The 9,520-nt window shown below is 59.4% G+C and overlaps 1 protein-coding gene across 1 annotated transcript; it reads left to right on the top strand.

The window, feature by feature from the left end:
* The first annotated feature begins 1,035 nt into the window (after positions 1-1,035).
* LOC136457675 (ethylene-responsive transcription factor ABI4-like) lies at positions 1,036-1,931 on the top strand. The gene has a single exon (XM_066457698.1). The coding sequence runs from the start codon at positions 1,041-1,043 to the stop codon at positions 1,929-1,931; it is 891 nt and encodes a 296-aa protein (XP_066313795.1). The 5' UTR covers positions 1,036-1,040.
* Positions 1,932-9,520: the final 7,589 nt, after the last annotated feature.

Raw genomic sequence — 9,520 nt, 5'->3', positions numbered from 1 at the left:
TCCACCAGCGCAGCACCACCCATGCACAAAGAGGCTGGCAATCGGACCGCCTCCGGGGTTCGCGGGTATTCACACGCCGCCGCTGAAGCAGTACCAACGCCGGCCACGAGGGCCGAAGGCGCCGGCGCAGCCACAACAACCGGCGCCGCTGAACGCCCCCGCCCCGGCCCCACCCCCACCCATGCTGAACGCACAAAGGGTGGGGCAGGCTCCGCAGCCAGCGGCGCCAGGCGCACATGGCGCCGCCGCAACGGCCGTGCCGCCAGTGCACGCCGCCAGCCCCAGCGCCGTGCCCGGGCTCCAGCTCCAGCAAAGGACGACGCCCAAGCCACGTCACCCAGCGGCGAAGAAGAAGCCCACCGTGCCGTGCACCTTCTGCGGCGTGCTTTGCGTGACGGCGTGGAACCTGAAGCAGCACGAGCAGGGGCGGAAGCACCGGAACCGGGTGGCCTACCTCGCCGGGGAGATGAACGTGCGGTGCAAGGTGTGCGACGTGCACCTCTCCAGCGGGCTCAACGTCGAGCAGCACAACGCCGGGAAGCAGCACCGCCTGCGACTCAAACTCAACAGAGGAGCCTGAAACGCACGGTTGCCCCTTTTACTTCAGTGGCGGCACATGCTTATGAGACTTGCAGTATCTGCTGGAACTACATACGACTTAAAACACTATATGTGATGATACTGATACTCAAACTTTGGACACTGTTTATCTTCGTTAGCATCTGCTACTAGAACTATCATTTGGACTATGATTAAGTCTATTTTTAGCCCCTCAACTATTGAGTTCGTCTAATTTTAATCCTCAACTACAAAATTGTCTAATGCTGGTACCAAACTGTCAAAACCGTTTATTTTTAGCACCTGGACGTGGGCGGAGCTGTTTTGACCGACGTGGAGCGAGTTTGACCACACCAAGCTGGCATTGACCGACACGCAGGACATTGGCTTTCATCTTAGTAACATGTGGGGCCCACATGTCAATCACTCATACTCTCCCTCTCCTTCCACTAGCTCCAGCAGCATCCGCGAGGAAAAGATCAATGCAGCCGCAGACACCGCCGACGACGTCGACGCTGACAATGGGGTGCTCGGAGCAGTCGCTGGCGGCGGAGACGGCGGCGATCGTGTCGGCGCTCACGCACGTCCTATCCAGCGGCCGCGGGCCGCCGCGCCAGGCGTCGGCGCTCGTCATGCCGCCGTGGCACCGCGCGGACGACAGCGCCGTCCACCGTGGCCAGCTCGCGGGGGTGGCGGCGCAGAAGTACCGCGGGGTCAGGCAGCGGCCGTGGGGGAAGTGGGCGGCGGAGATCCGAGACCCGCATAAGGCGGCGCGGGTGTGGCTCGGCACCTTCGCCACCGCCGAGGATGCCGCGCGCGCCTACGACGCCGCTGCGCTCCGCTTCCGCGGCGGTCGCGCCAAGCTCAACTTTCCCGAGGCCGACGCCGCGCGCCGCGCCAGGGACGCCGAGGCGGCCTCTGCCGCGGCCAGGGCCAGCCCGCCCGCCGCGCTGCTCGAGTCGCAGTCGCAGTCGCAGGCCGCCGCAGGCGACGACGACGTAACCGCGCTTGCAGCCGATTTACGCCGCAGAGCGCCACCTCCGTCGGACTCTTCGTGGGCTCCGAACGTCGCCTCTGCCGGCCGCCGCGGATTGCTCCCCGCACGCAGGACGCACCTCCTCTGCCGGCCACCGCTGCCCGCTCCCCGCGCGCAGGCTGCGCCGTCCACCGCGGGCTGCATGCGCCCGACGATGAGCATGGCTAGGTTCACGGCCCCGCCGGTCAAGGCGGCGCCGGCGAATAAGAGCGCACCGCCCATCAGCATGATGCCCTGCCGGCCCAGCGCTTTGCTGACGCGGCTGGCCACCAGCGACGCCACCAGCCCGGCCACGTACAGGGACGACGTGAAGGCCGCGAGCGCCTGGCTGTCGTAGATGCAGTACTCGTTCCCCTGCGTCGCCTCCGCCATCTTCTTGAGGATGTGCGGGAAGAAGCGCTCCAGGAACGGCTCCATTTCAGAGACACCGCCTTGAATTGAATTGACAGGTCAATGTGTTACTCAACTACTTACTAACAAGGCTTACCAAAACACACGGTAAGATCAAGCAACATCCAATGATGCTTTTGTTCTAAACAGACGATCAGAAGATGGACCAAAGCAATTTGTGACAAAGAAGCAAGAACTGAACCGAAGCCAGCCGATGGTTCGGAACACCAGCGGCGCGAAGAAGACGAGCACGATGACGCCGGTGAGCTGGCAGAAGATGGGCACGGCCAGGCCGAGCACCAGGTGCGGGCAGTACTCGTGCCGTGTCGCCAGCCGGCGGAACGCACCGTGCTCGCTCTGGCGCGTGAGATCTCCTTGAGCTCCGCGTCCACGTCCACGCCGGGTCCGCGTACCCGGGCGAGTGTGGCACGGGCGCGCACGACGAGGCTGCTGGGCGTGTCGGTGAGAAAGAGCGCGCGTCCACGAAGATGACGACGGCCGGCGTGCCGATGGAGAGCCTGCGCTCGGGGAGCGAGCCGCGGTGGCCGGCGGAGGAGGTGCGTCCCGCGCGCGGTGAGCAATCTGTGGAGGTGGCGCGACCTCCACATGAGGAGCAGCCCGCGAAGAGTCGGGCGGAGGAGGCGCTCTGCGGCGTAAATCAGCTGCGAGCGCGGCTATCCCACCGGTGCGTGCGTCCTACGTGGCGGTCAACGCCAGTGTGGTTGGGCAAAATCAGGTACACGTCGGCATGAAACAGCCATAGCCATGTCTAGATGCCAAGAGTGAACATTTTTTAAACTTGAGGTTCTTGGACCAGACGATTTTGTAGTTGAGGATTAAAATTAGACCAACGTGATAGTTGAGGGATCAAAAGTGGACTTAATCCTTTGGATTATTGTGTACTCCATAATGGATTCTCAGATTTGTTGATGTGTTTGACTCTGTTATATACGGCTCCTTATTTATGTGTGCAGTGCCTTCAATGCGGTGGTTATTAGGATTGTTTTATGTGTTCTATTCCATTATCTGTCTGTCGGTGTTTTGGATCGGTGGGCCCTAAACCAACTAGTGAAAATATACTGCGTGCCCCTAATCCCGGATGGTGATGCAAAGAGACACAAGGTTTATACTGGTTCAGGCAATAGGTGCCCTACATCCAGTCTGAGAGATCGATCTTGTATTCCTTGCACCGAGGTGCTTGTAGTAGGGGGTTACAAGCAGGACGAGAGAGGGAGCTGGTCCCAGGTCCCTGCGTTGAGCGGTGTGGGTTGCTTGAGATGTTAATCTTAGGCAGCGGGGAAGCATGCGGACCACGGAATGTTGAGCGTGTGTTCGTTTGAGCGTCTATGCGTGAGTCCGTGAACCCATGAGCTCGCGTGCTCGTCTATCTACATCTATGTGTCTCGTGAGTGTTTGTCTGTGTTTTTCCCCGTCTGTCTGTGCGTGTCTAGAAACGGCTCCGGTCTCTCCCTTTTATAGTTGAAGGAGGGACAGGGGTGATACATGTGTTCGCTACGTGGCGTCCTGTGAGCGGAGGTGGTGTTTCTGAGCCCTGTAGCTTGTCACTGTGGCGGCATGGTCGACGGAGCGGTCTTTTGTCCTTGATGCACTAGAGCGACGCGCCGGTCACACCCGATCATGTGCGACGTGGGAGCTCCAGTGATAGCTTGACGCAGGGCATGGCGGACGACGTACCGATCGCTGTGTGTCGACAGCATAAAGAGCCGAGGCTCAGTTGGTGCCGAGGCCGAGCCAACGTGGGGGGCTCGGCGGGGCGTGAATCCTGAGGTTGCCGAGACCCTAAAGTGGATTGCCGAGGCTCAGAGGGAGCGGTTGGTCCTGTACACTGATTTCGAGGCTACAGTGACCCGAACTTGACTCCTCATGCCGCGTTGCTCCTGGAGCAGGGGTTAGGTAGCACAGTGCAGTGCGGGCGTCAGTCGTGGGCACAGTACTAAGTACAGCGGCCGGTAACCCCTGCCCCGTCCTGTCTCAGACGGCATGGTGTTCATGCGACTCCTATTTCGTTGGTCACTCCGCTATGTCGAGCCGTCGTCCGGCTGATGTCGTGGGAGTGGTTGGTCGCATTAGTTGGACGTGATGTTCTGTCAGGGAAGTCGGTCGAGACGGAGGCGACGAGGTTGTTGCCGAGCCGACCTCGAGCGAGGCGGAGAATCGGCACCTCGTTTGAGGCTTTACGTGTTGGGCCTCGAACGAGACGGAGAATTGGTTCCCGTCCGAGGCCTTACATGCGAGGCCTCGAGCGAGACGGAGAATCGGTTCCCCATCCGAGGCCTTACGCACGAGGCCTCGAGCGAGGCGGAGAATCGATACCCCGTCTGAGGCCTTACGTACGAGGCTTCGAGCGAGGCAGAGAATTGGTAGCCTCGAACAAGGTAGGTGTTAGCCAGTGGTTGTCTCTTGGCTTTGATTTTGACAGGGTCTAAGCGATTTTTTTCGGTTTTTGCTTAGGGGACCCCTTTTATGGTACCCGACAGTAGCCCCCGAGCCTTGGGGTGAGCGTGAGCGCTCTTCCCAAGGTTTTGATGAGACTTGGCTCGCGATAGCTCCTGGTGGGATGGCGTTTCGTACTCGAGGCCTCGGTGGGTGCGTGCGAGCGCACCCACCGGGTGTAGCCCCCGAGGCTCTAGGGAAGTGGATTTATTCCTCCAGGGGCTTTTCTCATGTCGTGCGAGGGGTTTTATTGCATTTGCCGAGCCCATAAGGGCGAGTTCGGGTCGCTGGGTCTCGGCTTGGTTGCAGAAAGAGCCCCCGAGCCTCTGCACAGAGCAAGAGGGTGATCAGGAGTTTTCCTATCTTTTTTGTGCGATCCTCACGCATCCTTTTCGTTCGAAAGGAGGGGTAGGGTATGCCAAGCTACCCTCGGTGGACGCGAGCAGTGACACCTCCGGTGAGCTGTTATCGGGTAAGTCTGAGTAGAGGCCCGTGCCCCATTCAATAGGGGTTAGCTGGTGGTCCAGAGACACACTCCAAAAGTACCATAGGGCTTCTCTAGTGGGTCCCAGGGCTGTTCGATTGGCCCCGAGGGCTCGATGCCTCCCTACGGTGGGATCCCATTCGGAGACCTCCATGTCGGTCTCGGACACGACTTAGGGCATCCCGAGCGATCGCTTGCTCAGGCCTCGGCCATGTATGGGCTCGCCCATAGTTATCCCTGACTCTGTTGTCCTAGGGCGGCTATCAAGACCCTCGGGGGTCCAGCCTTCGAACCCTTGGACCATAATAGGCTCGATGCCCTTTATCGCGTTTTGCTAAGCCTCCGAGTGCGATCTCGGGTCGCTGGTATTCGACCTAGTTGTAGGAAGATCCCCCGAGCCTCTGCATGGAGTGAGAGGGCGATCTAGAGTCTCCCTATCTTTTTCGTGCGACCCTCGTGCATCCTTTTCATTTGGAAGGAGGGGTTGTTTGCTGAGCCCTCGAGTGCAAGTCTAGGTCACTGGGTCTCGGCTTGGTTGCAGGAAGAGCCCCCGAGCCTCTACACAGAGCGAGAGAGTGATTAGGAGTTTCCCTGTCTTTTTGTGCGACCCTCGCGTATCCTTTTCGTTCGGAAGGAGGGATTGTTTGCCAAGCCCTCAAGTGCGAGCCTGGGTCGCTGGGTCTTGGCTTGGTTATAGGAAGAGCCCCCGAGCCTCTGCACGGAGCGAGAGGGCGATCAGGAGTTTCCCTGTCTTTTTATGCGACCCTTGTGCATCCTTTTCGTTCGGAAGGAGGGTTTGTTTGCCGAGCCCTCGAGTGCGAGCCTGGGCCGCTGGGTCTCGGCTTGGTTGCAGGGAGAGCCCCTGAGCCTCTGCACGGAGCAAGAGGGTGATCAGGAGTTTCCCTGTCTTTTTGTGCGACCCTCGCGCATCCTTTTCGTTCGGAAGGAGGGATGGAATATGCCAGGCTACCCTCGGTGGGCGCGAGCGATGATACTTCTAGTGAGCTGTTATTGGGTAAGTCCGAGTGGAGGCTCATGCCCCATTCGATAGGGCTTGGCTAGCGGTCCAGAGACGCACTCCAAAAGTACTAGAGGGCTTCTCTAGTGGGTCCTAGGGCCATTCGATTGGCCCCGGGGGCTCGATGCCTCCCTACGGTGGGATCCCATTCGTAGACCTCCCTACCGGTCTTGGACACGACTTAGGGCATCCCGAGCGATCGCTTGCTTGGGCCTCGGCCGTGTACGGGCTCGCCCATAGTTGTCCCTAACTCTATTGTCCTAGGGTGGCTGTCGAGACCCTCAAGGGCCTAGCCTTCGAACCCCTAGACCGTAATGGGCTTGATGCCCTTTATCGCGTTTTGCCGAGCCTCCAAGTGCGAGCTTGGGTCGCTGGTATTCGACCTGGTTGCAGGAAGAGCCCCTGAGCCTCCGCACGGAGCGAGAGGGTGATCTGGAGTCTCCCTATCTTTTTCGTGCGACCCTCGCGTATCCTTTTCATTCAGAAGGAGGGGTTGTTTGCTGACCCCTCAAGTGCGAGTCTGGGTCGCTGGGTCTCAGCTTGGTTGCAGGAAGAGCCCCTGAGCCTCTACACGGAACGAGAAGGCGATTAGGAGTTTCCCTATCTTTTTGTGCGACCCTCGCGCATCCTTTTTGTTCTAAAGGAGGGGTTGTTTGCCGAGCCCTCGAGTACGAGCCTAGGTCGCTGGGTCTCGGCTTGGTTGCAGGAAGAGCCCCCGAGCCTCTGCACGGAGCAAGAGGGCGATCAGGAGTTTCCCTGTCTTTTTGTATGACCCTCGTGCATCCTTTTCGTTTGGAAGGAGGGTTTGTTTGCCGAGCCCTCGAGTGCGAGCCTGGGCCGCTGGGTCTCGGCTTGGTTGCAGGGAGAGCCCCTGAGCCTCTGCATAGAGCAAGAGGGCGATCAGGAGTTTCCCTGTCTTTTTGTGCGACCCTCGCGCATCCTTTTCGTTCAGAAGGAGGGATGGAATATGCCAGGCTACCCTCGGTGGGCGCGAGCGATGATACTTCCGGTGAGCTGTTATCGGGTAAGTCCGAGTGGAGGCTCGTGCCCCATTTGATAGGGGTCGGCTAGCGGTCTAGAGACGCACTCCAAAAGTACTAGAGGGCTTCTCTAGTGGGTCCCAGGGCCGTTCGATTGGCCCCGGGGGCTCGACGCCTCCCTACGGTGGGATCCCATTTGGAGACCTCCCTATCGGTCTCGGACACGACTTAGGGCATCCTGAGCGATCGCTTGCTCGGGCCTTGGCTGTGTACGGGCTCGCCCATAGTTGTCCCTGACTCTGTTGTCCTAGGGCAGCTGTCGAGACCCTCGAGGGCCTAGCCTTCGAACCCCTAGACCATAACGGGCTCGATGCCCTTTATCGCGTTTTGCCGAGCCTCCGAGTGTGAGCTCGGGTCGCTGGTATTCGACCTGGTTGTAGGAAGAGCCCCCGAGCCTCCGCACGGAGCGAGAGGGCGATCTGGAGTCTCCCTGTCTTTTTCGTGTGACCCTCGTGCATCCTTTTCATTCGGAAGGAGGGGTTGTTTGCTGACCCCTCGAGTGCGAGCCTAGATCGCTAGGTCTCGGCTTGGTTGCAGGAAGAGCCCCTGAGCCTCTACACAGAACGAGAAGGTGATTAGGAGTTTCCCTATCTTTTTATGTGACCCTCGCGCATCCTTTTTGTTCGAAAGGAGGGGTTGTTTGCCGAGCCCTCGAGTGCGAGCCTAGGTCGCTGGGTCTCGGCTTGGTTGCAGGAAGAGCCCTGAGCCTCTGCACGGAGTGACAGGGCGATCAGGAGTTTCCCTACCTTTATGTACGGCCCTCACACATCCTTTTCGTTCAGAAGGAGGGTTTGTTTGCCGAGCCCTTGAGTGCGAGCCTGGGTCGCTGGGTCTCGGCTCGGTTGCAGGGAGAGCCCCCGAGCCTCTGCATGGAGCGAGAGGGCGATCAGGAGTTTCCCTGTCTTTTTGTGCGACCCTCATGTATCCTTTTCGTTTGGAAGGAGGGATGGAATATGCCAGGCTACCCTCGGTGGGCGCGAGAGATGACACTTCCGGTGAGTTGTTATTGGGTAAGTCCGAGTGGAGGCCCGTGCCCTATTTGATAGGGGTCGGCTAGCGGTCCAGAGACGCACTCCAAAAATACCAGAGGGCTTCTCTAGTGGGTCCTAGGGCCGTTCGATTGGCCTCAGGGGCTCAACGCCTCCCTACGGTGGGATCCCATTCAGAGACCTCCCTGCCGGTCTTAGACATGACTTAGGGCATCCTGAGTGATTGCTTGCTCGGGCCTCGGCCATGTACGGGCTCGCCCATAGTTGTTCCTAACTCTGTTGTCCTGAGGCGGCTATCGAGACCCTCGAGGGCCCAGCCTTTGAACCCCTGGACCGTAACAGGCTCGGTGCCCAGTTCCTTCGTCTGAAAGGAATCGGGTGGGGGATATTCCCCTCCCATCGGCTAACAACGGTAGGTGCACCTTTTGAGGCGGTTTCTCAGGGAGACGGAACGGCACCTGCCGTTGCTGCGGTCGGATGCGACGCGATGTCAGCGGATGGGACGTTACTGTGCGCGCGATTAATAAGGAAAAGGTGGGCGCATGGGCGGTTTAATTGGATCTAGATTAACTATGCCAGATTTGAGGGAAACTTCCCCGATTTCGGCGCCCATCCATTTTGCCCCCTTCCTGCATAAATACATGACGAGCCTCGCCCCTCTCCTCCTTACCTTGCCTACATTCGTCTTTGCTGCCCTCGAGCCGTTGCTAGGAATAGAGAGTGCCAGGGAGAAGAAGGGAGAAGGGGGAGAGAGGGAGAGCGAGCCTTACCACTGTAGCCACATTCTCCACCGCACTCATGGCCAGTGGCACTACTGTCATTCAGGTAGACCCTTGGGGTTCGTCCGACATGTCCGTGGAGATGCTGTAGTCGCTTGTCGACGACGCCCTCCTCCACCCGGTTACTGACCCCAACAGACCAGAGTGGATTGCTCCGAGAGGCGAGCCAGAGCTGAGGCCACACGATGGTTACATCATGAGCTTCGTGTCCTTCCACGAGCATGGTCTCGGCCTGTCGGCAAACCAGTTCATGCAGGCACTCCCGCACTACTACGGCGTGGAGCTCTACAACTTCAACCCCAACTCTATCGCACAGGCGGCCATCTTTGTCGCCGTCTGCGAGGGGTACCTAGGCATTGCCCCCCACTAGGAGCTGTGGCTCCACCTCTTTCGAGCGGGGTTCACCACCAAGTCGACGAGCACGGCGGATACACGGAAGGTGATGAGGGCCGGCGGCTGCACTCTCCAAGTGCACGAAGACCGACAGCACCTCTACATCCCGGCCCAGCTCGCATCGTCCAACCGTCGCTAGTACAACAGCTAGTTCTACCTCTGCAATGATGACGGTGGGCTTCCCCCCTACACCGGGCGGGTTGTGGAGAGCCAGCTGGAGAAGTAGAGGTACGGTGTCTCATTGGTCGATCAGCCCAAGCTGCAGTCGCTCCTAGAGGGGCTAGAGAGGCTACGCAGCCGTGGCCTTATGATGGCTGTGGTCGTGGCTGCCTTCCACTATAGGAGGGTGCTGCCGCTGATGGCTCGGCGGCGGCGCTTG

The sequence above is a fragment of the Miscanthus floridulus genome, chromosome 1 (assembly GCF_019320115.1).
Source record: "Miscanthus floridulus cultivar M001 chromosome 1, ASM1932011v1, whole genome shotgun sequence".
Classification (NCBI taxonomy): Eukaryota; Viridiplantae; Streptophyta; class Magnoliopsida; order Poales; family Poaceae; genus Miscanthus; species Miscanthus floridulus.
This window is presented reverse-complemented; position numbering and strand designations above follow the sequence as displayed.